General features: G+C 38.0%; 1 protein-coding gene across 1 annotated transcript in view; it reads left to right on the forward strand.

Moving 5' to 3' along the window:
• Positions 1-26,496, forward strand: part of SOS1 (SOS Ras/Rac guanine nucleotide exchange factor 1) — an 80,047-nt gene that overhangs the window by 41,963 nt on the left and 11,588 nt on the right. The window contains exons 11-20 of the mRNA XM_029938552.1: positions 5,312-5,393; positions 6,136-6,258; positions 6,493-6,596; positions 7,741-7,963; positions 9,048-9,167; positions 14,582-14,744; positions 15,221-15,338; positions 23,343-23,515; positions 23,724-23,840; positions 25,065-25,329. Of these exons, the coding sequence (XP_029794412.1) occupies positions 5,312-5,393; positions 6,136-6,258; positions 6,493-6,596; positions 7,741-7,963; positions 9,048-9,167; positions 14,582-14,744; positions 15,221-15,338; positions 23,343-23,515; positions 23,724-23,840; positions 25,065-25,329 (1,488 nt within the window). The remainder of the gene's footprint in view (positions 1-5,311; positions 5,394-6,135; positions 6,259-6,492; positions 6,597-7,740; positions 7,964-9,047; positions 9,168-14,581; positions 14,745-15,220; positions 15,339-23,342; positions 23,516-23,723; positions 23,841-25,064; positions 25,330-26,496) is intronic.

Here is a 26,496-nt window from a genome sequence, read left to right on the forward strand (position 1 = left end):
CCAGAAAGCTATATGATTTGCCAGAAGTCATATCACCAGTTAACTGTAGAGTGAGAACTAAAACTTGGGTTTCTTGATTCTTAATAGACTATACTTTCTGCCATGTTACAGGGACTCCTACAAGGCAAATTTTTCTTCTTTATTAAAATATAATCTTTTTATGTGTATCAAATAATAAAAATAAAGAATTTCTTGCTTGTTTTGAATTTCCAGTAATATAAATGGCTTGTTCATCATTGGGCCAACACAGATTTACTATGAAGACTTAAGCAGAGAAATTATTTTCTTTTATTGAAATAGGTAATAAACTCTGACTATAGATAAACTTACATTTTAATGCATAGACTTTAGTATATAATTAGATATTGGGCATCATAATTTTAGTTTTTAGCAAAACCCAGTCATTAGTCTACTGGTGTTGAGTGCTCTGTAAAGGGAAGTTTTCTGGGAGAAAAACTTAATTTAGGTAAATTAGAAAATGTTTAACTGTTGCTTAAAAAATTACAACACAGTCTTATGTGGAATCTGATTTATACTTGTCTCTCAAATGTAGGGTTTCTGGACATCAAGCAAGTCACTACTACATCAGAACTTTGGAATTCATTTCCAGTGCTGGGGGGAGGGGGGCAATATCTAGTTAGAGCATTCTGAATCTGGTGAGAATATGAAGAGACCTCCTTCCTTACCTACCTTAAGGAAGCACAGAAGAGGAGATGAGAGGAGGACTTTTACTCCTGTTTCTAAAGTACAAGTTAATTATTGAGACTGTAAACAGCCTGAGTAAAGAGATGTTTAGTAATGGTGTGTCTGGTTTGATAGTCTCAGTTTAGAGAAATGAGGTGACCTTCAGGTAGGGAAAATTTTGAACTGACATATGAAAATAAAAGCTTTTCATCTTGAAGTGTGGGGGAAAAAGCTGTTTCCCATGCACGCTGAACTTCTCTTTTCTAGAAAGTGGTATTGAAAAAACTTTAAGCCTGCTATTTTTCTTTAAAGTATTTATTGGGATTTTATGCCCTTATAGAAAATCCTGAAAAACCTAAATTAGATTTCTTTTGCGTTTGTGGCCTATATAAGTTCAGTTTGGGTGTCTTAACTTTTAAAAAAATCTTTTGAACAACTTTTTATCTATAGGGCAGTGCCGTTCTATTTTTAAACTCTCTGATAACTTTTTTTAAGTGTTTGTGCGTCAGCATAGCGTCTGTTTCCTTTTTTAAGGAATTCGAGAGTGATTGTTTATAAATCCTTTTTGAGCAGCTTATTGTTTCTTGTGGCTTTTTAAATGGCTGTATTAGAGGGAAAATTATCACATGAGCAGACATCCTGATTAACAGTGCTTCACTGTGGTGGTGGGGGAAGGGGCATTCTTTATATAAATAACTCCATCTAACAAACATTTCACAAATTTCATTGACATTACCGAATAAGATGTCAAGTGCCCATCAAAATAGGTACTTAAGAATAAAGGATTGGATTGTCACCTCCACTTTAGTATGCTATGTTCTGAACATTAATGTAGGCATATTCTGAGTTTCTAAGACACTGATGAATTGTGCAATGAAGTATTTATCAGAGGATAGTTTTTGAGTTAGGGAGACAAGACAGCCAGAAGGCCAGCAGAAGAGAGCCCCTGCCGCTCACGTTTGAGGCCGCCTGGACCTCCCCCAGGGTCTGCCGGTGCGGCGGGCCGGTGTCTGCAGGGAGCTAGGTGGAGGGAAGGAAGCAGACCCGCTAGTGAGCGTGGTGGGAGTCTTAACACAGGGACTGGAGGATCTAGTAGAAGACAGTGTTGTGTAGAATGAGTAAAGAAGAACCACAAGGACGTTTGTATCATTGCTCATATTGAAATCCAGTTGGGGTTATGTTTGAGGAAGAGGCTTCTGGAATTGACATCCACAATCAAGCGATAGGGAAAGAGACTATCAAAAAAGCCAATTTTCACGTTCTGCACAGATATTTCCACTTCTGTTTTAAAACCAAGGCAGCCTAGCTTTTGTATTTCCGTGTGATTGCCTTCCAGCTGTCTCTGAAACACCATTTTGTAATACAGGTGGGCAGCTGTCGCCCACAGCCACCAGAGCCAGTGTAAGACTTGGCTTTGACCACTGCCTGTGCTCTGTTCGCTCACAAAAGTGCACAGCCTGTCCTCACTGAGGAGTATTTTTAAGATGCTGATTATCTCAGTCCTTTACATCATCTGTGAGATAACGGTTTCTAGGGGTTAGTGTGACATGGTACATGTTAGAATCACTTAACTGGGGAAATTGATAGATGTGGGAATAGCTTCTGGACTCTCTAGCCTTTTCTTGTGTGCAGTTGCAAATACAGATGTTATGTCCTCTCAATACAAGTGCTTCATTCATTAGCAATTTTGCACTGCTTTACACTAAAAATGGAGTCTGTAAAGCATACAAGCCTGGGAATATATGCAGCCTTTGAGAGTACTTAGTACTTAGTACTTTTTTGAAAGTACTTAAACTTTTTGCCAAATTTTCTTGGGTTGTTTTTTTTTTTTTTTTTTTTTTTAGCTTCTGCTGGATTTTGTTGTTGTTGGTTTGTTTTGTTTTGTTTTGGCAAGACCGCTTATACTTCTAATCAAGCTAAAAACAACTTAAACTTGAGTCACATCAGAATTGAGTACAACAGAGACGACTGTGGGAGTGCTTATCTGACCGCCCCCTTCAGAAACTCCTTTTCTGAAGACAGTGCGCGGGAAGGGACAGCTGCTACTTCCTAAAATCTGGAAGAAGGCTTAACAGGAATTACAGAATCACAAACAGACCACTAATTGTTCAGTGATTTTTCTAGTGCTTTAAACCCAAGATTAGCAGAGTACGGCTATATTCTAAATTATTTTGTAGGTTTCCTATAATGACCACGTTAACTCATGGAACCGCTCTTTATAGTAATACATCACAGCTGTGGGAACCTTAAAGGATCCTTTAATCCAGTGAGGTTATGTGTGGGACACAGTAGAAAAAGGCATAAAATTAGAAATCGCACAATCTAGACTCCAGCTCCATCTCTGCCACTCTGCTGTGTGACCTTGGATAAGTCTTAGCTACTTCTCTCCTGTGTAGAAAGGGAAAAACAACAGCCCCACTCACTTCACAGAAGTCCTATGGAATAAATTACGTGAATGCTCGTTGAAATCGTTACGTAATAGATTTCAGGAACTGATTTGATCCCCATGTGACTAATATGGCACACGGCATATCACAACTTTCCCAGCACTGTCATCAGTACTGAAATGCCCGGAAGTTTTTGGTTGAAGATGAGAAGACAATTTTAAAGTAGTTTGTCTTTTAAAATAGGCAATTTTCTTAAAAAACATTTCATCTAGAACTTGGTTTTGTTCTGTTTTTCAATTTAAAAGTACCTCTGATATCCCACAACTTTTTAACCTAACTCAACTGGTATCTGAGAAGAAATAGATCTGAGTATTAATTTTAGACCTTTAGACCAAAATTTAAAAAATTTTAATATTTTTTAAAAAGGAGGGGTCAGCCTAAGTTTAGAACACGGCTCCTGGATTCTAGGAACACTCTGTCCCATGTGTCTGGGCTCTCTCTCCATTAGTGACAGCTCAGCATCTCTAGAGTGGCCACTGCTTTGGATTCCTAAACATATGATGTTTTGAGTAGCCTCACCTTACAAATAGATTTGCAGAACAGGAAGTAGATTCTTGAAAGGGAAGATTGTGATGAAACCGATATAAATCTCTGTTTTAAAATCTTGTACAGCCTTCTGTTTTAAAATCTTTTCTTCTGGATGAGACATTAGTCTTTAACGTTTGAGGAACTCTGTAACTGAAGACAAACAATAAGATACCAACAGAGAGGAAATTACTAAAGGATTGTATATATTTAAATTTTATCAGTAACCCACTGTAGACTTGGAAGGCAAAGGAGAAGAGGGACATTTAAAACCAGTATGTTTTTATTCTGTAAATTTTCTTTAATTTATAAAAGCATTATAAATTCAAGGTTGTCTGATATTTAAATCAATTCATTATCTTGATGACCACATTTACCAATAGATTAGAAATAGATTTCTATTTAATCATAAATCCATTTGCTTTGGTGGGGGAGTTAAAATTATTTTATATTAAGGCTAAATTTAGAGTGGTTCTTAATCAGACAGAATCAGCCTAAGTAGAAACTTTCCAAACAAATGAACTTTGATTCTTAGTAAATCCTACGTGAATAAAAGACCGTGTCCTTGCAAAGGATCCACAGAGGTACCTGGTATTCTCAATGAATTTATCATTGGAGCTTACCCGTCCGTAATGTAAAAAAAGGATGTTCCCAATAGAAAAGTTAATGAACTGTCCCCTCCCTCTTTTTAAAGACTTACAACTAAATGTGGACCTTGATGAAATGTGAGTTATAGAAGTGTGTGATTTTTTTTTTTTCCATTGTGGGAAGATGTCTCTCCCCCTCTTTATGCAGAAGATGACAGACCAGGTCTCTTGTGCTGATGACAGCACTTTCTCCACAACTTGGGAGCATATGGTCAAGGAGAGGCTGGCCAGGCCTAGGGGAATGACGACAGTCAGCCAGCCTCCTGATTTACTTCAGGGAGATGTGAGTGAAATGTAGGTCCTCTCTTGGAAGGGGCTGCAGACTCCTGCTCTCATGACTGAACTCTTACTGTGACTACTTGAAATAAAAGGAATTACGTTGTGAATAGAACCCAATCAACATTCTCACACACTTAATAGTTTTAATAACTTACAGGTATGTGTCAGCTTCTTCTAGCAGCTTTAATTAAGACCTCTAGCAAATAAAATCATTTAGAAACTATTTAACTGAACCTACGTTATAATATCCAGTTTCTAGTCGTATACTCTGTTGACGTGACTGAAAGAAATCTAGATCACTGATCCTAGATAAGCTAGTCTGGATGTGAGAAGTACTGGGTCATTGCTGGGGCCTTTCTCTTCCCGAGAGAGAGAAACCGACTGGAGATGCTCTAAGATCCAGGGAGCAGGGGGGAGCTTGTTGGCGCGCTCCTTGCCTTTCTGCCCTTTGCGTTCCTGCAGCCGACGAGGAGGTGAAGTTCAGCTAGTCAGAGTGTACAGAGGCCAAGACATAAGCTGTTGTAAAACCCTAGTATCACTGGTTTTGCCACTAATTTAGGAAGTGCTCAAGCTAGCAGTCTGTTATAAAGTCCAAAGCATTCTGTGTGGTCAAAACATTTGGGGAATTTCAAAGACGGACTGTTCTCATCTCTTTTGAAAATGTTAATGATAGCTTTAATCATTCTGGATCAAAGATTTTAATAAGATATTTTTCCTTTTTCTTCTTAGATCCCAATTTTGTTCGGACATTTCTTACAACATACAGATCCTTTTGTAAACCTCAAGAACTACTGAGTCTTATAATAGAAAGGTCTGTTAATGTAAAATGTGTAAATTCTTTTTTTGAAAGAGATTGACCTAAGATCCTACATGTTTATCAGAAATAAATTGTATGCGCTTTACATTGTAGTTCAAATCCCTTAGATGACCATTTATTTTATAATATTTTAGTTTTGATTATTAAAGTATAAAAATAAGCGTTCTTTTTTACATGGTAACTCAGTATGTGAAATTTCATATTTATGGAATTAGACAAGTTAAAGAACTATATAAAAATGTACATTTTAGACTCTGGAAACTTAAATGATGATTTTAGGTGTTCTAAACAGAGTTTTTCTAATATACCACATGTTGAATACAATGGAGATTATCAGTGAACAAATACTGTAATCAAGAAAAGTGTTTCAGCCACCCAAAGAGCAGTCTGCTTTTTAAGGATTTACCCTTAAGGGTGAAGTTTTATGTTAGCTGATTGATTACACAGCCAAGAAATAAATCTTTATTTTTGATCACATTTATTTTTAGACTTTGCAAGTGTTCTTTATTCTTAACTGTGTTTCTAATATTTTTTTATATTGGCAAGTATTAATTTCTTTTTCAAAAACTAAAATAAGATCAGTAGAAGTCTTACTTTCACTGCTGTAGATGTATGTCTTTAGTAATTTCTTACAGCACTCTACTGATTATGCTGACTAGTGAAAAGGTTTGTAGTTTTCTATTTGAATAATTTGATATTATTAGTATTTTCATTAGTTTATTCTCTTTTATGTTAGGTTTGAAATTCCAGAGCCTGAGCCAACAGAAGCTGATCGCATAGCTATAGAGAATGGAGATCAGCCCTTGAGTGCGGAACTAAAAAGGTTTAGGAAAGAGTACATACAGCCCGTGCAGCTGCGGTAAGCGGTAACCCAGTAACTGAAGGAATTAAGTCTGTGCTAAACTTCTGTTTCAGAAGTGACGTAAATAGGGGTCTTTCCCAAGCAAGGAGGAGTTAACAAGGAAAATGAGTGAAATAAAAAGCAATGATCAGAAACCATTATATGTCTTAACTAACATAGAATTTTAAAGTGGTAAATGTTTATGTCTGAGTTCCCATGTAATTCAGTTATTCTTCTGTGTTAATGCCATAGAGTATTAAATGTATGTCGGCATTGGGTAGAGCACCATTTCTATGATTTTGAAAGAGATGCAGATCTTTTGCAGCGAATGGAAGAATTTATTGGAACAGTAAGAGGTAAGGTTTTTTTAAGTGCCTAGTTTTATATGTAATAAAAGTACCAATATGGTGACTGTCAGTTGATGTCATTGTTGTTCAGTGCTGTTAAGAGTTGTTTATAAGTGGCAGCATAACCATTTGAAAAAGTTAAAAATTTTCATCAAACAACATTTTGACCTACAAATTGCTCAGTAATAACCCTGTTGACCCAGTGCATTTTCATGTAGTAAATCCACTTACTGATCATTTTGGAATCGGAGAGAGAAAGTCTCAGTTTATGCCGTCTTTCCACTTATGGGAAGGTGTGTGTATGAGAGGACAACTAGGAACCGTTGTGCCCTTATAACGCCACTGATGGCGACTGGCCGCCCCGGCGAGGTGGGCGGGGCACCATCAGCGAGGCTGCCGAGCAGCGTGCACCGGCGGCCAAGACGCAGGAGTTCTGTTCTGAACCCTGCCGCCCACCCGATACAGGGCTTTGGGCCAAACCACTTTGATTCTTTAGACTTGGGTTTCCTCATCAGTAACATGAGGAGGAAGGCTTGATGTTTCCCAAGTCTCACCTCTAGTTTTAAAGACTCGATGACCATATGTGTCTAAGAAGGACCTAGACAGACTTGTTTGCAATTTCCCTTGTGTGCTCTAAATGAGAATCAGAAAATAAAGGGTTAAATAATAGTACTTTCATGCATAATACAAAACAAAGCCACATCAAACACGCACACTAAAATGAAGGAATGGATCTCTGGCACTGTTTGGCTTATAAAATCATATTAATAAGATTAATGTGAATGTGTATTGTCTATCCCTATAAATCTCATGTGTGTAAGATATATCTTTTGGAGAATTATAAAATATTTTGAATTGCAGTTCAGAACAGTAAAGGTGAAAAATGTCTATGAATAAATTACTTCCTAATTTTATCTAGAAAGAATGTAGAAGAATATATATCAGACTATTAACAGCAGTTGCCCGTGTGAAGAAGAGTGAGATTAGGACAGGGGACAGGGAGATAGTAAAGAGGAACGTCTGTTTTTTTATTTTGACTTTGTAATAGCAAATGTATATTCAGCTGTCACTTGTATGACTTTAAAATATTTTAAAAGAATAAAGTATTGAGTAAAACGTATTTAAATGTGATTTAAAATGTAATGTATTTCAGGTAAAGCAATGAAAAAATGGGTTGAGTCCATCACTAAAATAATCCAAAGGAAAAAAATTGCAAGAGACAACGGACCAGGTCATAATATTACATTTCAGAGTTCACCTCCCACAGTTGAGTGGCATATAAGCAGGCCTGGGCACATAGAGACTTTTGACCTGCTCACCTTACACCCAATAGAAATTGCTCGACAACTCACTTTGCTTGAATCAGATCTGTATCGGTATGTAATTTGACATTCAAGCTGAAAAATCATTTCGAAGGAGATAATTTTTTTGAATGAAATACTCTTTTCTGCTTTATGGGGATATCATAAGACATAAATGAGCTGGTACATGAAGCAGGTAGTAGTAATAGATGTATAGAAGCCTCCCTTTCTGTCACTCCTAGCTGGTAAAGCTAAGTACAGCGTCGGACTTTACCAGTTGCTGGCTTGGTATGCTTGGGCAACTTTAACCTTCTTGTGTAACTTCTATCCCTCTGTCCCTTAGCCTCCTCAAGGCTAAAATGGGGCTAATAATAGTACTGACTCTTGAGGCTGCTGTGAGATTGAAAACAGTCAATATATAACATACAGTGTTTAGCCCAGCACAAAGTACGGGCTCAGTAAGTTACCTACTGCCCTTGGAGCCGTAAACTAAGTCATGGCCCATCATGGCCTTTTTTAGTTTTTTATATTGATATAACCACTGTCTCAAAAAAAAAAAAAAAGTCCGTTTTTTTTTGTTTTAAATGGGGACTAGTTAGAATTACAAATTTTTAAAACAACTAAGAAAAAAAGACAAAATTTGTAGATCTCCCACTCCAAAGATCATCATTATTCTCAGAAACCAATATTAGAATCTATTTTATTTATTTCCCAGGACCTTTTTGTGGTAGGGTTTCCCCCCTCCTTTAAAGGAAAAAAAAAATTTATGAATTACAGTGATTACTGTATCCTCACTGAACTGATTATTATAACAGATATCATTATTTAAAAGAATATCTCTGATTGCATTGTCATCCTAATTTGTTAAGTAATCTTTGTAAGTGCTGGGAAAGATATTATGAAAAAGTCTCAATGTTGCCCAAAGCAGAATGCTACTATAAAGCAATAATAAAAGTATACAGATATACACATAAAAGTATTTTTTAATCTATAGAAAAACACGTAATTATGATTTGTTGGGATACGTTGTTTTCATAAATCTTTCTGTTGGTGTAAAGACAAAAGGTTTATATGCGAGTTCAGTTTTATCTCATTTATGTAATAAAACAATATGCTAGAGGGAAAAGGATCATGGAGAATTATGTCTTGATGATTTCAGAGCTGTACAGCCATCAGAATTAGTTGGGAGCGTGTGGACGAAAGAAGACAAAGAAATTAATTCTCCTAATCTTCTAAAAATGATCCGGCACACCACGAACCTCACTCTGTGGTTTGAGAAGTATGTATCCCTGGCATTTCGTAGGAGTCAGCTATTACGATTTTAAATGCAATTCTATTTTTATGTGTCTTGCGTCCTTTTTTGTGTTCTTCGTTCCTCCTTCCTTTTGCACTAAGTGAATGCTTTACTAATGTAGCATTTTTATTTCATTAATGATTTTTCATTATCTTTTTGGGGTTTTTTGTTTTGTTTTGTTTTGGGTTTTTTTTGGTGAATGCTTTAAGGTTTACCATAGACAGCTTATCAGAATCAGCTTCCGATTTCTCCTAGCTTAATTCCAATGATAGAAATGTTCCTCCTGTATAGTCCTATTCCCTGTCTCCCTGTTTTCTGGTACTGTTGTCATACACATTACATATAATTAATGATGCAAACCTAACAACACATGTAACAATTATTGCTTCACCACTTGTTATTTTCTTAGCCCATTACAGCTTTGCTCCCCCCCCCCCCCCCGCACCTTCTCTGTGTAGTTCTTGGCAACATAGTCTATATGTATATCTTATAGGCCCAACAATACATACACATTATTTTATACAATTGCTTTTTAAATCAGTTAAGACAAACAATGAGAAAAAAATAGGCACTTATCATGTCTCCTGTAATCACATGGTTACTTTTACTGGCGCTCTTTTTTTTCATAGGTTTGTGTTAGCACCTGGGGTTCTTTGCCTTTAGCCTGAGGAACTTCCATTAGTATTTCTCGTATGGTGGGTTTGTTAGCAACAAATTTTCTCAGTTTCTGTTTACCTGGGAAAGTCTTCCTTTTGCCTTCATTTTTGAACAGCTCTATCTCCAAGTTAACTATTTCTTTTGGAGGTTCAAATGTATTGAACCCCTTTTGTAAATTTATTTTAACTATTATAGTTTTCAATTTGAGTTTCCAGTTGTTATTGTGGGTCTTTTATGATTATTTTCTGCTGCGCATTGTCATATCTTCCTTTACTTTTTAAATCATGGCTTCTTTCCTTTACTTCTGTGAACATATTCATAATGGCTACTTTGAAATCTTTTTCTGTTAAACCTGACATCTGGTCCCTCTCACAGGCAATGACTGTTCCCTGCTTTTTTTCCCGTGGTGAATGGGTCATACAATAGTCCCCCCCACTTATCCACAGAGGACCCCCACCAGATGCCTGAAACCACAAATAGTAACCCCTTATACTGTTTTTTTTATTGTTCATTACTTCTAGTAGAACAGTTATGACAATAACTATAATAAAGGTGTGTGTGTGGTCTCTCTCTCAAAATACCCTCCTGTTCTGTACTCACCCTTCTTGTGATGACGTGAGATGATAAAAGGCCTAACGAGGAGATGAAGCAGGTGAATGATACAGGCAAAGCGACATGGCGGTACACTACTAAATGGCCTTCTTAAGGAAGGTCATCTGTGGGACCATGCTTGACTGCTGGGTAACTGAAACTGGGGAAAACAAAACAGCAGATGAGGCGAAACTACTGTACTTTGTTGTTTCTTTGCTTGTGGGTAATTCTTTGTTGGAAACTTGACATTGTAGCAGCTTGTGAGACCTGCCCCTCCTCCTCCCCAACGCCCAGAGCTCCTTGTTGTTAGGGTTTGTTCCTTTAGTGCCGAGCTAGCTTATTCTTGTGCAGCCTATCCCCCAGCTCCCTCCACACTCAGATACTAAGCTGAGAAGTTCCTCTTCTGAGAGGTGCTGATTTGGGTATGTCCGTAGCCACCCCAGGAAGGCAGCAGGAGAGGTCGTGTTTTCTCTCACTCCTTTCTTGACCACCCGGCTGTTAAACTCTATTAATTGCCAGCTGATTGCTCTGTTGTTTTCAACAATTTCCATAGTGGTATAAATTGCTCTGCAAATGAATGCAATCAAATTGTGACTCCTTTTAAGGAATGGTTTCTTGGAAGGCTCCTCCCAGCTCTTATTCCCTGGTTCTCCTGCAAACTCGGTCCACCAACAGTTGTTATATCCACGAATCTTCCCATTGCCCTGCACCACAACATTCACTTGTGGTTTTGTTGTTGTTGTTGTTTGTTTGTTTTTTGAGAGAGAGAGAGAGAGACTCAGAGGATCCAAAGCAGGCTCCAAGCTGAGAGCAATAAGCCCCATGAGGCTCAAACTAACCAACCATGAGCTTCTGACCTGAGCCAAAGTCAGATGCTCAACAGACTGACCCACCCAGGCGCCCCCTTCCCTGTCCTTGAGAGCACCTTTAGGTTTAAACTTCAACATAGTTCGTTGCAAATGACAAGGGAGTAGGAGCCGTTTGAGCCTGCACTCTTGAGCTGGGGATGAGGGCAAGCTTCCCTGAAACATGCCTGCTCTAGGAGCTGAGTGCTTGGTTGAGGGCGGTGTGTGAGGCCCTCTTTCCTCACCTCTCCTGGCATGGAACCCTGCCTCGGACCCGGAGAGGCCGTCTTCCCGGCATTCTCCGTGTGCCACCTTCAGGCGGGAGCCCGTGTTCCATGCAGGAGTTAGCCAGAGGGAATCCCCACTTCCCAGCTACACTCAGCAGAGATTTAGCCTCAGCCACCGCCAGCTGCGGACTGGGAATGCTGAAGTCCTGTTCCTCCCGAGAGGAAAGCCCTCCAGCCGGGAGCCCAGTGGACAGCAGCCCTGCGTTCTCAGCTGCAGTGTCTGGAGGAGACTCTGCCCTCCAGCCGCCTGAGGTTCTCTGGGAGGAAGGAGGAGCCGGCTTGGTGCAAAGGCCATAAACTCTTGTCTCTCTTACTGAACGTTTGTAGATGTTACTTCATTTGCCATTTGCTCTTAGAGCCGTTTCCAGAGGCTTTAAATATTGGGGGGGATTATATTAATTATGATTTTATATATATATGTAATTTTCACCAGTTTCACTGAGGAGTGGGTAAGCAGACCTGCTTATACTGTCATGTCGGCAATCTTAGAATCCCAATGCAATTTCATAGTTGGGGCCATAGATTTTATATGTTGGCCTTTTTTCTTTTTTGAGTAAAAACACTATGACCAGTTGACTAATATTTTATAATGGTGATGTAAGGTTCCTATTGGAATTATCAGAACAAGAGGTCAGTGACATAGGAAGTGACTAGAACTTATGCTAGAATGTAGATAAAGACTTAAAAGCAATTCCTAAAGAGAAATAAGCATTCCAAGTCACTTATGTTATTTTACAATTTCTTAGCCTCTAAAAAAAGCAAAACTTTATAATTTGCCTTCTAAACATTGCTTCCTGATTTCTTATCAAATTAAATAACTATACTTAAATATGCAGAAGACCTTTTCAAAAATCATAAAAATTTTGATACATTTGGTAAAATTAAAATTTATGTCTGTAAAGGAGAAACATAACTGGTAAAACAGAGACCATTTTCACATCTGTCCTGTTTTTTAATAGATGACTGAAAAGACCATTTCCTGCACTTCTTCCTTCTTTAAGAACATTTAACATTTAAAATCTTAACAGATTTTTTCCACTGTGCAATACGGTATTAATTTATAAGCATAATGTTGTATAGCAGATCTCTAGGATTTGTCTGTCTTGCATAACTGAACCTTTATACATGCTAATTGACAACTCCCTATTTTCCTCTCCCTCTAGCTCCTGGCCATCACCATTCTATGCTTCTATAAATTGTGACTATTTTAGATACCTCATATATGTAGAATCATGCAGTATTTGTCCTTCTGTGACTGGCTTATTTCACTTAGAACATGTCTTCAGTGTTCATCAGTTTTGTTGTCACATATTGCAGGATTTTCTTCTTTGTTAAGGCTGGGTAGTACTCCATTGTATGTATATGCCACATTTTCTTTATCCATTCATCCATAGATGGGCATTTGGGTTGTTTCCACATCTTGGCTATTGTGAACAAACACTGCAACCAGTGGAGTGCTAATATCTCTTTGAGACCCTGCTTTTGAATAAATAACCGAAAGTGGGATTGGTGGGTCAGTCATATGATAGCTCTATTTTTACTTTTTGAGGAACCTCCATACTGTTTTCCATATTGGCTGTTTTATTTGCATTCCCCTCCACCAGCAGTATCCAAGGGTTCCAACTTCTACCTTTTTCTGTGTGAGAGATTCTCGTTCGTTTGCTACAGTAGCTCTTAGCCAGGGATGTATATTAGAATTAGAGTAACCTATGGACAAATCACCAGACTTACCTGGTTGTTACACAGTCTCCCCAGGTGATGGCGATTTGTATATCTAGGTAATGTCAACTGAAATAGTCAAATACAAGATGTGAGTATATTATACTTGTATTATACCTCTTTAAATGTCCAGCTAACTAGTTAGCTAATATATGATATATTTTTAGAAATCTAGCTAATGCTCTAAGCATTTTAATTTGATAGCAAGGCAAATTATTTGGATAGTTTTGCAACAGTTATTTTTTTCTTAGTGTCAGGTTATCCTCATTGGAAAATAATGTAATTTTCACATTTACAATTTTAAAAATGTTTAATATTAATTTATATTTCCTCTTTTCTGTATTTTATTTTTCTTAGATTATACATTATTTTATATTACATTATTAAAAACCAAGTTTAAAAATTTTTTTTAATGTTTTATTTATTTTTGATACAGAGAGAGACAGAGCATGAAAGGGGGAGGGGGAGAGAGAGAAGGAGACACAGAACTGGAAGCAGGCTCCAGGCTCTGAGCTAGCTGTCAGCACAGAGCCTGACGCGGGGCTCAAACCCACGAACGTGAGATCTGACCTGAGCCAAAGTCGGAGGCTTAACCGACTGAGCCACCCAGGCGCCCCAAAAACCAAGTTTAAAAAGCCTTTTTCTTTACTGGTTATTTACTGGTGGTTTTCTTTACTGATAAATTTAAAGTTCTCTCTAATATTAGAGAGTAAATGCCCACTGAGGAACTTTCTCTCTTTGAGCCTAGTATGCCTCCTTTTAGCTATTTATTGGTATATTAGCTATATACCTTCCAAGGATTCTTGGTATTTAAATGTAAAGTACCTTTGATTTTTTTTTCTTTCTTGGTAATTTAAAAACTTTTATTCTTAATTACGGTCAAATACTTTCACTTAACCAACTGAGCCACCCCTTGTCAAATACTTTCAAAGAAAGAAACATGATTACTAAAATCTTGAAATCAGATGAAGAAGTCTTGAGTTCCAGAATAAATTCACCTAGGACACACCGACATCCCAAAGACCAGCAGCCGGTCAACAAGGTGTTAGGCTCCCGGTTAATTCTAACCCAGCAGGACAGTGACTGACTGGTGGCTGTGTCCGCGTGCAGACCAGTGAGGAGCGGCTGCCTTCCCTCCCAGGCTCCTGCTGCTTACCTGCCGTTCTGAACATAGATTCTCCAGGGTTACTCGATTACCACACCCCCCCCCTCACATTATTTTATTTACTCTATTCCCACAAGCATATCCTATCTTTGTTGGGAAAATTACAGATAATTCATTTTTTTATTTGATTCCCAGATGTATTGTAGAAACTGAAAACTTAGAAGAAAGAGTAGCTGTGGTGAGTCGAATAATTGAGATTCTACAAGTCTTTCAAGAGCTGAATAATTTCAATGGTGTCCTTGAGGTTGTCAGTGCTATGAACTCATCACCTGTTTACAGACTAGACCACACGTTTGAGGTAGGTTCATCTGGGCATTTTGTAAATGAAGAATCAGGATTCTAACAATCATGGTCTTTAATTGTTAAGTGTCTCATCTGTCTTTTCAGTGACAGTTTAAAAGATGGAATTGTCTCAATTTTGTATTGAATTGATTGCATATTTTAACTTAGGCATTCTTGTTAAAACACATTCACAGGTCCTAGCCTAGGTGAGAAGAAGAAAAACCTTTCAATATTTAATTTATATATAATATACAATCAGATGCTCTTGTAATTGTGTGAGGAATGGCAAGATAAACTGGATTTCACTCACATACCACACTCCTCTTTCAGGGTGTTCTGGGGCCCATGAAGATAGTATCTTGATGCACTTATTATCATTCTTAGAATCAAACTGATACCATTGTGTTTGGACTTTATTCTTAGCCTGGCATTTTGGGGCAAATCCTGATTCCTTTTGTAAACTTACAGTCTCTTTTTTTTTTTTTCCTGTAGCAAATACCAAGTCGCCAAAAGAAAATTTTAGAAGAAGCTCATGAATTAAGTGAAGATCACTATAAGAAATATCTGGCAAAACTCAGGTCTATTAATCCACCGTGTGTGCCTTTCTTTGGTAAGCATTTCTTGAATTTTTCTTGTGTTTCTGGATAAAACAAGATACTTATTTCATTAAATGGCTGAATATACATATGTGTAATATGCCAGCATAAAATACTTATTAAATACCTGACACCTGAATCATTTTAGAATTTTACTCTATTAGGACTTTTAAAATCACATCCAACATATACATTCCATTTTTTTTATTTCCATTTGGGGCAGCTATTTTATATCATTTAATACTTATTTCTGCTTTAATATTCCTGGAAATCTTTTTTGTTGAATTTTGATAAACCAAATACTCTACATAAGAGGTATGGCCTTGGTCGCTTATATTTATAATCATGTTTCTTATAAACAGTTTCACATAGCTAAAAATCATACTACGTGCATCCTTGAACCCAAACCTTCTATTACTCAAAATTTTACCTGCCATTTTTCTTTTCCCTTCTCACCAAAGGAAGTGCCCATTCCTTCCTTTTAGGCTGAAACATGGACCATCCAAATCTTTACCCTTCATACAGGTTCCTCTATATTATTCCATCATTTATTTCCTATATTTCATGTCTTCAGTATCTCTCTTAAAACTGGTTTCTTTTTTTCTCTGTTTGTATATATGCTCTGATCATTCTTCCTCTGAATGCTTACAAATATTATGATCTCTATTACATGTATTATGGTTTAGGTTTTTTAGTATGTGATATATCTCTTTCTAGCCATTTCCTCATCTGTAGCTATATATTTTCCATATAGCTTTAAGTTATACTGCACATCACATTGTCCTGATATTCTTTTAGTTAATATATCATAGTTATGATCACAAAAGCCAGTTTTTTTAGGCTTTATAACCAACCACTTTTATATTTATTTCTCATCTTTTTGCTACACACATTGTATATAGTCATAATTATATCACATACACACATTATTTACTTTTTTAACTTACCATATCTTAAACATATTGTTGTGTTTTATTAGTCTTCATAATAGCGCTTAAAATGACTACATAATAGTCCCTAAAGTTGGTATGACAGTTTAACTCTTACTCTATGATATATAGTTTCCAGCTTTTTTGCTTTCCTAAATGTTAGAATCGATATCTTCATATTTATACCTTTTATCTATATTTGAGAATATTTTCTTGAGCTAGATAACCAGTCTAACTAGATATCTTATGTCTAACTGGGAATTTCTTGAGCTAGATATTTTACCAGTCTGCCTTTTTATTTTTTACTCTTTGATATGCAGTATTTTAAAATTCTGTAAACTGCCCCATCTTTCCCGTTATGATTGCTCGTTTCTGACCTTGGAAAGCTCTTGCAGTCAGGCAATTTAATATTTCAATTATATTTTCTTCTAGCTTTATGATGTGACTTCTAAAATCATGTTTAAGTCTTTAATCAAAATCTCTTTTAGATATAATATGAAATCTTCAATTTTTTTCTCCACAATTTAAATTGTTTATTTGTTGACCCAAGTGTATTCAATAATTTTCTTTATCCTCATTTATATAATGGTACCTCCTTTAATAAATGTTGTTTCCCATTAACTTATTATACTAGTGCCCCAGTTTTAATGACTGGCACTTTATAATCTGTGATTCTCAGCCAGGGGCAATTTTGCCCCTCGTGGAACCTTTAGCAATGTCAGGAGTAGTCATTATTATTCTAGTTGGGAGATGCTAGAGGCTTCTCTGGGATAGAATTGGGATAGGAGGGCAGGAATGCTGCCAACAGCCTACAGTGCACACACAGGACCGCCCCTGACGACAAAGAATTATCCAGTCCAAAAGGTCAGTAATGCCAAGGTTGAGAAACCTTACTTTATAGTGTTTTCAAAAATGACAAAGTTGGTTTTGTCAATGCTGCCTTAGTGTTTTCTTTGCCAATTTTGTCTATGTATTTTTCCAAATGCACTTATAATGGGAGAGGGTATAATTCCTCAATTGGAACAGCCTATCAATTAATTAGGAAAGAACACTGATGATCGATACTTTTGGTTGTGAATGGTATTCATTTTTTAATAGTCAATTACTCTTAATTCTAAAATATTTCTTAAATGTTTATTTATTTTTGAGAGAGGAAGAGACAGATCACGAGCAGGGAAGGAGCAGAGAGAGAGGGAGACACAGAATCTGAAGCAGGCTCCAGGCTCCAGGCTGTCAGCACAGAGCCTGACATGGGGCTCAGACTCATGAACCACAAGATTATGACCTGAGCTGAAGCTGGACACTTAGCTGACTGACTGATTCTAAGAATTTTTAATTTCCTTGGATTTTCTACACATTTGATCATGTCTCTTCCTTTAGTCTTATTTCTGTGTTATGCCTTATGGCATTGGTCTCACCTTTCCACACAAAAATTAAACAACAGTGACAAAAATAAGGAGCTCTGTTTGCATCTCAGCTCCAGTGGGAATAGATGTAATTCTGCTCTTTGCTCAATTAGATGCTTTTGGTTATGTTAAAGTTTCTTTTCATAGTTATCTTCTGTGCTTTTGTTAGCAGTGTACATTTACTTTTATAAATTGTTGTCATCTTAGGGAAAGAGGATTTTTTTTGCTTAGCAAATTAAAATTATAGATTTACTAATACCAAACTTTCCTATTTGCTGATATTAAAACTTATTCATGGTAGATTAATCTTTTGAATACACAAATGAATTCCATTCATTATCATTTTATTTATGATTTTTGTATCCATCTACATAAATAAGACTGATTTGTGATGTTTTTTTTCTTTTTGTGCTGTATTTATCAGCTTTAGTTATTATGGTTGTATTTACTTCATAACATGAGTTAAGTAGCTTTCCATCTTACTCAATTCTGGAATATTATGAAACAATCTAGCCTTTAAACTTTGAAATATTCCAATAGAAAAACCATCTGGACCTGGAATCTTAGTTATTTCTATTTTCTGATAAACAATTGTCTAATTTCATTATTTTTCATATACTAGTATTCAGTTATAGCTATATAAACATTATTTTTTAAATTGTTTTTATTTGCAATACACTTTCCCATTTATATTTTTATTTGTTTTACTTTGCTTTTTACTTCAAAAAGATAAAATCTCAATTACTCTGATTTTGTTTGTTTTTTATTTTTTTTAATGTTTATTTATTTTTGAGAGAGAGACAGAGACAGAGCGTGAGCGGGGGAGGGGCAGAGAGAGGGAGACACAGAATCTGAAACAGGCTCCAGGCTCTGAACTGTCAGCACAGAGCCCATCACAGGGCTCGAACCCACAAGATCATGACCTGAGCCGAAGTTGGTCACTTAACCAGTTGAGCCACCAGGCACCCCATCTGATTTTGTTTTTTATATCATGTATTACTTTTTATCATTACTAATTTATTATATTCCTGAGAACTTTTTGCCCCTACATTCTTGATAAAACTATTGAGATCATTTATTTTCTCTTTCTGATAAAACATTTTCTCTGTAATTATAAAAGTACAGTCAGATTTAATTTTAAAAGTGGAATGCAGCTTACATAAGATTTCATAAGTTAGAAATGTTATACCTATCTGGGCACTACAGAAGACACACAGAGCTTCCACAGCTCATAGAGGAGAGAGTGTAAAGACAATTTTGATAAGGAGTTAAGAAACAATTCAAAAATAGTTTACAAAAAGAGAATCGAGCCAGATGCATTTAAAGTCTATGTATTTTAAGCGGGGTGAGTATGGCGCCAGTTCATACAAGGGACCTGGGAGGGCCTGATGTTCATCTCATTCAGTCTGTCAACAAGTATTTCTTGAGGACCTGTGAAGTATCAGGACTCTGTCAGGTGCTTAGAAAAAGTGAAAATTACAGCGTCCTCAGGGTGTTCACTGAGCCTACAGTCCCACTACTGGTGATATCCTACTGCTTCTGGTACAAAGAGGTGAAAAGAAATTGCAGGGCCCGTTCGCCCGACTTCGCTGGCCCTGCGACCCCATCACCCTGATCAGTGAGCATTTATTTATTCGCACAGACAGAACTTGCTAAAGTACTCTCCCTCTCAGATGTATCAAGTACCATAACTGATCTTCATCGTATATCGTTAAGAGAAGAAATTTCAGATCTGTATTTAGAGTATGATTCCGTCATGTTTTAAGGTTGGCCATGTGATCTGGTGAGTGGACACAAACATGCAGGTAGCTCGGTGGGTACGGACCGTCCACTTGCCGGCTCTTTACCCATTTCTACCTGTCTTCCGCCTTGTTGAACCTCTTCTCTTCTGAGGGAGGGCCTCTCAGCCGTCCCTGGTCCGTCCTGCTCTAGGAAGATTTTTGCTGTTCCCAGGTTTTTAGTTCATGGGATTAGCCAAACTGCTTTTCAGTTATGTTTCAATATGTTATTGCTGCTTCTTAATTCTATCTTTTCTATATGGTGGTTTGTAGAAACTCCTTCCAGATTCTTAGCTTTCGTTCTGGACACTGGGGTTTGGTTTTTTCCCCCCTCTATGGGAGGACCAACGGTAGTATCTGACGCTTTTACTTCCTCTGTCATCTTACCAGAATTCTCATTAGGGTCTTTTGCTGATGCTACACATCTACAGAATAAAAGTCAGGCAACTTCTTCCAAGGCTATCCCAGACTATGGGTCCATATCCCAATTATTCTCCATACAGTAAAATGTTCTACCCATAGGTAAAGCAGACATATACAGGCAAACTAACATTTGCTCTGAGGTGAAAGGATGTAGATTGTTCCTTCAGCCAAGTCCCGCCTCTCTCCTCCAACCTCCAAGCCTGTAGCATTGCTTTTTCCTTTCCTACAGCTCTAGTGTTGTCCTCCTCCTGTTTCTTGTCGATCTGCTTCATCTCCACTCTTGTTTCCCGCATTTTAGAACTGACTGTATGTCTCTTGCATCCTGATCTATTCTTCAAATGCTTCTCTTCTAGTCTGAAATAATATACTTCTTTTTATTCATTCAGAAACATTGTTGAATGTCTCTATGTGCCAGGCCCGGGGCTAGGTGTCATGAATCAAGAGACAAAATACGTCTTTCCTCAATAAGCTCTCTTGAAAGAGCAGAAAAATAAGCTACAGTAATCCTGTAATATTACTGTAATTTATGTAATACTGCATCGTAGAAAGGTGCAGGTTGAAGTATGAACAAAGTGCTACGGGAACCTAGAACCCTGAGGAGCCACTTTTTCCTGGAAAGGCTGGGAAAGGCATTAGCAAAAACACGAAACCTCTCCCTTCTCCATTATTTATGTCATAATGCTTTGCTCTCCCTGTCCCCAGACAGCTGTTGCCAGAGCAAGGTATATACAACGATCTATTGAAAAAAAATTAAGCTTTAACAGCATATAATATTCAGGTCTTTGTATACATGTGTACTAAATTTTTTATTCAAAAATTTATATAGAGGAAGGAGCGGGGGAGGGAGGGAGAGGGGATCCAGGCTTAAACATTTGTTACTGACGGGCGTGTATGATCAACAAAATTTGAACACCCCTCTTTGATCACTTGTTCTCCTTTTAACTAGACATTAATGTGTCATAAAAGAATTTTCAGATTGTATCCTGAGCTCTTTTAAAATGCTACCTATAAGCATTTTCACAACTTGATTCGAGTAAACTTTAAACACACATAACATCTCATAACTTGTCCTCCATTTCCCAGTGGCAGTCACTGTACCACCCCCCATTCGGTCACTCGGGCACAAAGCGGAGAGTCGTTTTTCTTCGCCCCCATTCTCTGCCCCAGACAGCGAGTCAGCTGTCGTGGAGTCTAGCCCTTACGCAGGTATGTGCTCCTCTTTGTCCCTGTGGACCCGAGGACAGCCCCCGTCATCCTGCCAGGACTGCACCCATCCTGCTTCCCATCGTAACTCCTCCAGCCCGTTTAGCTTCATAGTCCAACCAGAGTAATCCTTCTAGAATGCAAAGATGCTAATACTGTCCTAACTATTGAATAAAAGTTAAGCTCTTTAAACAAGGCTCTTCATGATCCAGTCCAGGTGCTGCTACCCACAGTCTTCACAGTTGGGCCATCAATGTGTGACCCGCATGGAAAGTTGATTCCAGCTGCCCTTAAATATGTGTATTATATGGGCACATTCTTCAGACTGACCATTAAGCTAAGTGCCTCGTGCACCTTAGTGTAGTGGAGAACATGACTGGCTGCAAGTAAAAGAGCCAAGTGACAGGCAGATGTGGAAAATGAAAAGCCTGTGCCTATTAGAACACATGGTAAATATATGAGTCATGAATGTACAATCAAGAGTAGCCCAGGTGCTAGAAAATAGCCAACTAATACACTTAAAAACTGGATACTATTTAGAACCAAAGAGGCATTGGTGTCTATCATGTCTCATTATTGCTGACTTATTCACTGAGTTTGAGTCATTTATCTTTTCAAGAATGTGGCCAGATACTCAAGTAGTTGAAAGTACACTTCTACCACAAAAGCCTGTAGCCCCGCTGGACTAGGAACTCGGATTAGAACCTAAGTGCCAGCTACTTTGCTCGCTCCCCTCCCCGTCTCGGGCACAGCCTGACTGACGGAGGACCAGAACCACTGACGCCTTGCCCACGGCTGCCCTGTAGCCTGCACGCTTCCTGCGCCCACACGCCGACCCCTGTGGTCTGGCCGTACCAACGAAGGCGCCGTCGCCGAGTGTGCCTTCTCCGCTTCCTGGCAGACCGGCGCCTTCCTGCACTTTGCTGCTTCCCCTAGAACGCCCTTACATCTGACTCTGCTCATTCAGCTTCGCTTCACTGTGTGAGACTTTTTAGGCCATCACTTCATCTCTGATGCTTTTTCTGCTCGCACCAGCCCCAGGCAGCTAGGCACAGCTCCTGGGCGCCCTCACAGCATCTTATGCGTTACTCTGATATAGTACCAACCAAACTGTGCTGTGGCCCGCATGCAAGCCTTTGAACTCCTTGAGATCAGCGACTCGGTCTCGTTCGTCTTTGTATCTGCAGTACCTAATCCAGCCCTGGGCATACAGCGGACGCTCAGTACTGTGAACTGAAGGAATGAATTCAGGTACTCAGACAAAGCATCACAGCCAGTACTTTAGGGGGAACAAAAAGAAGCCTACGAGAAAAGGGGAAGAATAGCAACAGTAGCATCAACAATGACAACCATAGCTAATTAAGCATTTACTTTAGTCAGACCTTATTCTAAGCCTATACGTAAATTCACTTACTTATTTCTCACAGGAACCCTGCTATCCTCATTTTACAGATGAGAAAACCAAGGCACAGAGAAGTTAAACAACTTGCACAAGACCACACAAGTAGAGAACGGCAGAGTCGGCTCCATAACGTTTATGCTAGAACAGAAAGGACCTAAGGTGCCCCTGGAACCAGAGGGCGGAGTAAAGACTAAGAGTCCCTGTTATCTGGCTCCCTCTCCTCACCCAGTGCACAGCCCGCAGTGATGTGGAAACTGGAGCTCAGTCCCGACATTGCCACTGGTTCTAAAAGTGCTGGAGACCAGAGTAGAAATAGAGGACGTGCAGTGCTGGTTTGCTAGGCTTGCAGAGCCTTCCACAGTCCCGGGAGCAAGCCTATCCAACCGGTACCACCTCCGAATTCCAAGTCCTTAGCAACCTTTGAAGAAGCAGAAAGCATGATCCTCTGAATTTAGCGTTTTCCCCTTTGGCCAGAAATATGTGTTATTAAGTGATGGGTTGTTCTTAAAATTCCTTTAACAGAACAGTGACTTAGGTTAAATACTATGTAGTTGTGTAGGTATGGAAAATTGGGTAGTCCTCCCGATAAAGCTCTTAAATTTTTTTAAACTTGGTTCCCCTTTTTCTTGGGTATTTGTAAGACTTAAGTGTCGCAGAAGAATTTGATACTTAAAAAATATTTCTCTTGATATTTAGCTAGTTTTTCATAGAATGGAAATCTGTGCCTTAAATCTTTGGGGATGGTGATTGAGATGGTACAATGTACATATGTATTGTACATGTACATATGATTGTACGTTACTGACAAAGTTACTGACAAAGAAAAAACTAGCTGGTTCCTTTTTTATCCTTGAAATAATTTCATTATATCTTCTAGGAATTTATCTAACTAATATCTTGAAAACAGAAGAAGGCAACCCTGAGGTCCTAAAAAGGCATGGAAAAGAGCTTATAAACTTTAGCAAAAGGAGGAAAGTAGCAGAAATAACAGGAGAGATCCAGCAGTACCAAAATCAGCCTTATTGTTTACGAGTAGAATCAGATATCAAAGTAAGTTGAATTATTTGAGGATACATCTTTCTAATTAAGTTTATAAACCGGCTGATGAAAGACAGGTTTATTTCAGAGACGAGATAAAGGAAAATAAAACTAAAAATAACTCATTCTTTTGTTAAATGTTTTCTGAAGTTATTTTTGTGAATGTCAAACTGCATTTAAAATATTTAATATTAATAACTGCTTATTTCTTTGAATTTAGAGGTTCTTTGAAAATTTGAATCCAATGGGAAATAGCATGGAAAAAGAATTTACAGATTATCTTTTCAACAAATCCCTAGAAATAGAACCACGAAACCCTAAGCCTCTCCCAAGATTTGTAAGCATACACATATTTATATTTCTTTCATATTTATATATTTTTTTGCAGTTATCTGTGCCTAGTGACATCACCACCATATGTGTTGTACAGATTAGTTTTCCATAAGGGCATTCAGGGATGGTGTGCACCTGTAACGGATGAAAGTAATGAATAAATGCTTAATGCATATGCTCAGGAATATTCCATTTGGTTGCAAATAAGTGAGCAGTAATATTATCTGAATAAGTCCTGATGAAGAAATTGGGCAAATAAATATGTTTTTTTTAAACAAAAATGTTATCCAAGATTTACTTTAAGGCAGGGAAATTTGATTAGTTTATACTAATTCATTTATACTTTTTTCTAAAGTAATGACTTATGAAAACTTTGAACTATGAATCCTTAGCCATAATAATAACAAGCTTGGTTAAAGATACTTTTAAGGGGAATATAAAGTTTCCATTGTCTTTTTTACTTGCCTGGCCAACTTTGTGTTTATTATCACCACCTCACTGATCTGAACATAGTTTCTCTTGTCCGTAAGAAAGTAAAAAAAATCAATAAGTAAATATAATCCTAAGTAACCAAGATAAATTTCAAAGTATCTGTGAACTAAAGTTTATGCCTTACCTCACAAGAAAATTTCTCAAGGCCTAAAGCAGTTTTTCAAAACATGGATTAAAAACCCAAAACTGGAGACAGCTATATGTCTTGTTCCAAAGAGGCTTGCTAATAGCACTTTGTAAGAAAAGTTCATAAAACTAACATATACACACACACGTGAAAACTCAAGCAATTTAATGTACCCATAAATAGCTCAAACGATTCCAGCTTCACAGTATTACAGCATAGTAAGGTATCAGAATTCATAATAATGATCCTGGCTTTGCCAGCAAGGTTAAATTTGTTCAACGGGGTCTATTTAAAAAGCCAGAGAAATCTACAATATATCTTAGAAAGACTTCCATTCAAAAATATTAAGATAACAAATACTCTGGCATTTTTAGGACTAAGACTCAGCTACTGAAAGAAATTCATTGCCCAATATTTTAGGTAGCCAAGGCTTTGTGGAAATGGGACGTTATTAATATTTTAACTTGGACACTTTAGTTCTAATCATTATGTAACTTCTTTGTTAGTGGTTTTCCTAGATATTAGTTGAGTTTCACCAGGCATATATAGAAAAACCTTCCTTTCTGGTATGGTGTTTTAAATACTGTGTTTTGTTTGATATGTTTACAGCCAAAAAAATACAGCTACCCCCTAAAGTCGCCTGGGGTTCGGCCATCAAACCCCAGACCTGGCACCATGAGGCACCCCACGCCGCTGCAGCAGGAGCCAAGGAAAATCAGCTACAGCAGGATCCCTGAGAGTGAGACGGAAGGCACAGCATCTGCTCCGAACTCGCCGCGGACGCCGTTGACACCCCCCCCTGCCTCTGCCGCTTCTAGTACCACAGATGTTTGCAGCGTGTTTGACTCTGATCATTCGAGCCCTTTTCACTCAAGTAGGTGCTAAAGTTTTAAGTGCTTCAAAGTAGTTGCTAGTATTGTGTGCTAGCAGTAATCAAGAATCTGTATGACTTTTTTATTTTTTGTAAATTTATACACAAATACCATTCCAAAAGATATTATTATAAAAATATAAAGCAAATTCTGAACTCCAGCAACTTAAAAATTTTTTAAACCCTGTTGGGATTGCTCCCTTTAAATTTATTATACTCTACTGAGAGGACTGGTGATGGTAAATTAGTAATTTAAATTTGATTTGAGTTTTGTTTTCAGTTGGTGAATTTAAAATGGGGCCCCTTATATCCAGAGGAAACAAAGGTCACTCCTCAAATCTGCAAGGATTGTCAGTATGATGCTTTAAACGCTGCCTCCAAAAGTACTATCTTTGAATATTCTCAGTACATCAATCCCTTTCCACCAAACTCTGTAGTTTCAAGTTTTGCAGCAAGTATCAAATTCAAACTCCTACTTAACTCCAGTCGGCACCATCCGGCGGACGGTGCGGTGCCCGCTCACGCGCCGCCCGTGCTTCCCAGCCCAGCCGCACAGACCCCACACTGCACTATTGCTCATTCCTTCCTAATGTCAAGATCAGTGCCGTCTAACAGAAGTATAATATGAGCCACATATGTACTTCAGATGTTCGACAGCCACATTTAAAAATGCAAAAAGAATTAGGTGAAATTAATATATTTTATTTAACTCAGTGTATGCAAAATGTCACTTCAGCATGAACTCAGTATGAAAAGTTATAGAGATATTTTACATTCTCTTTTTTGTTCTAAATCGTCAAAATCCCATATGCATTTTACACTTACAGCACACCTCAGTCCAGACCAGCCACATTCACCTGTTCAATCCACACATGGCTGGTGGCCACCCAGCTGCACTGCTCAGCTCTAGCCCTGTGAAGAGGCGACCTTTTACATGTAGGTCACCCTGCCTCCACTACTTTTCTAATCAATTCCATGTGGAGCTTTAAAGCTCTAAGAACACACAGCATTTTTCCATTTGTTCAGTATTAAATCCAGACTTGAGTCCCATCACCTTTGACCCTCTCACAGCCACTTGTACATGTTTTTCCCGTTGGCTGTCTCAGCCCAATGTACAGACCATGTTCAACCCTAGTATCTGACAGGGTTCTGAGACAGCATGTCATTATT

The sequence above is a fragment of the Suricata suricatta genome, chromosome 4 (assembly GCF_006229205.1).
Source record: "Suricata suricatta isolate VVHF042 chromosome 4, meerkat_22Aug2017_6uvM2_HiC, whole genome shotgun sequence".
Taxonomy (NCBI): Eukaryota; Metazoa; Chordata; class Mammalia; order Carnivora; family Herpestidae; genus Suricata; species Suricata suricatta.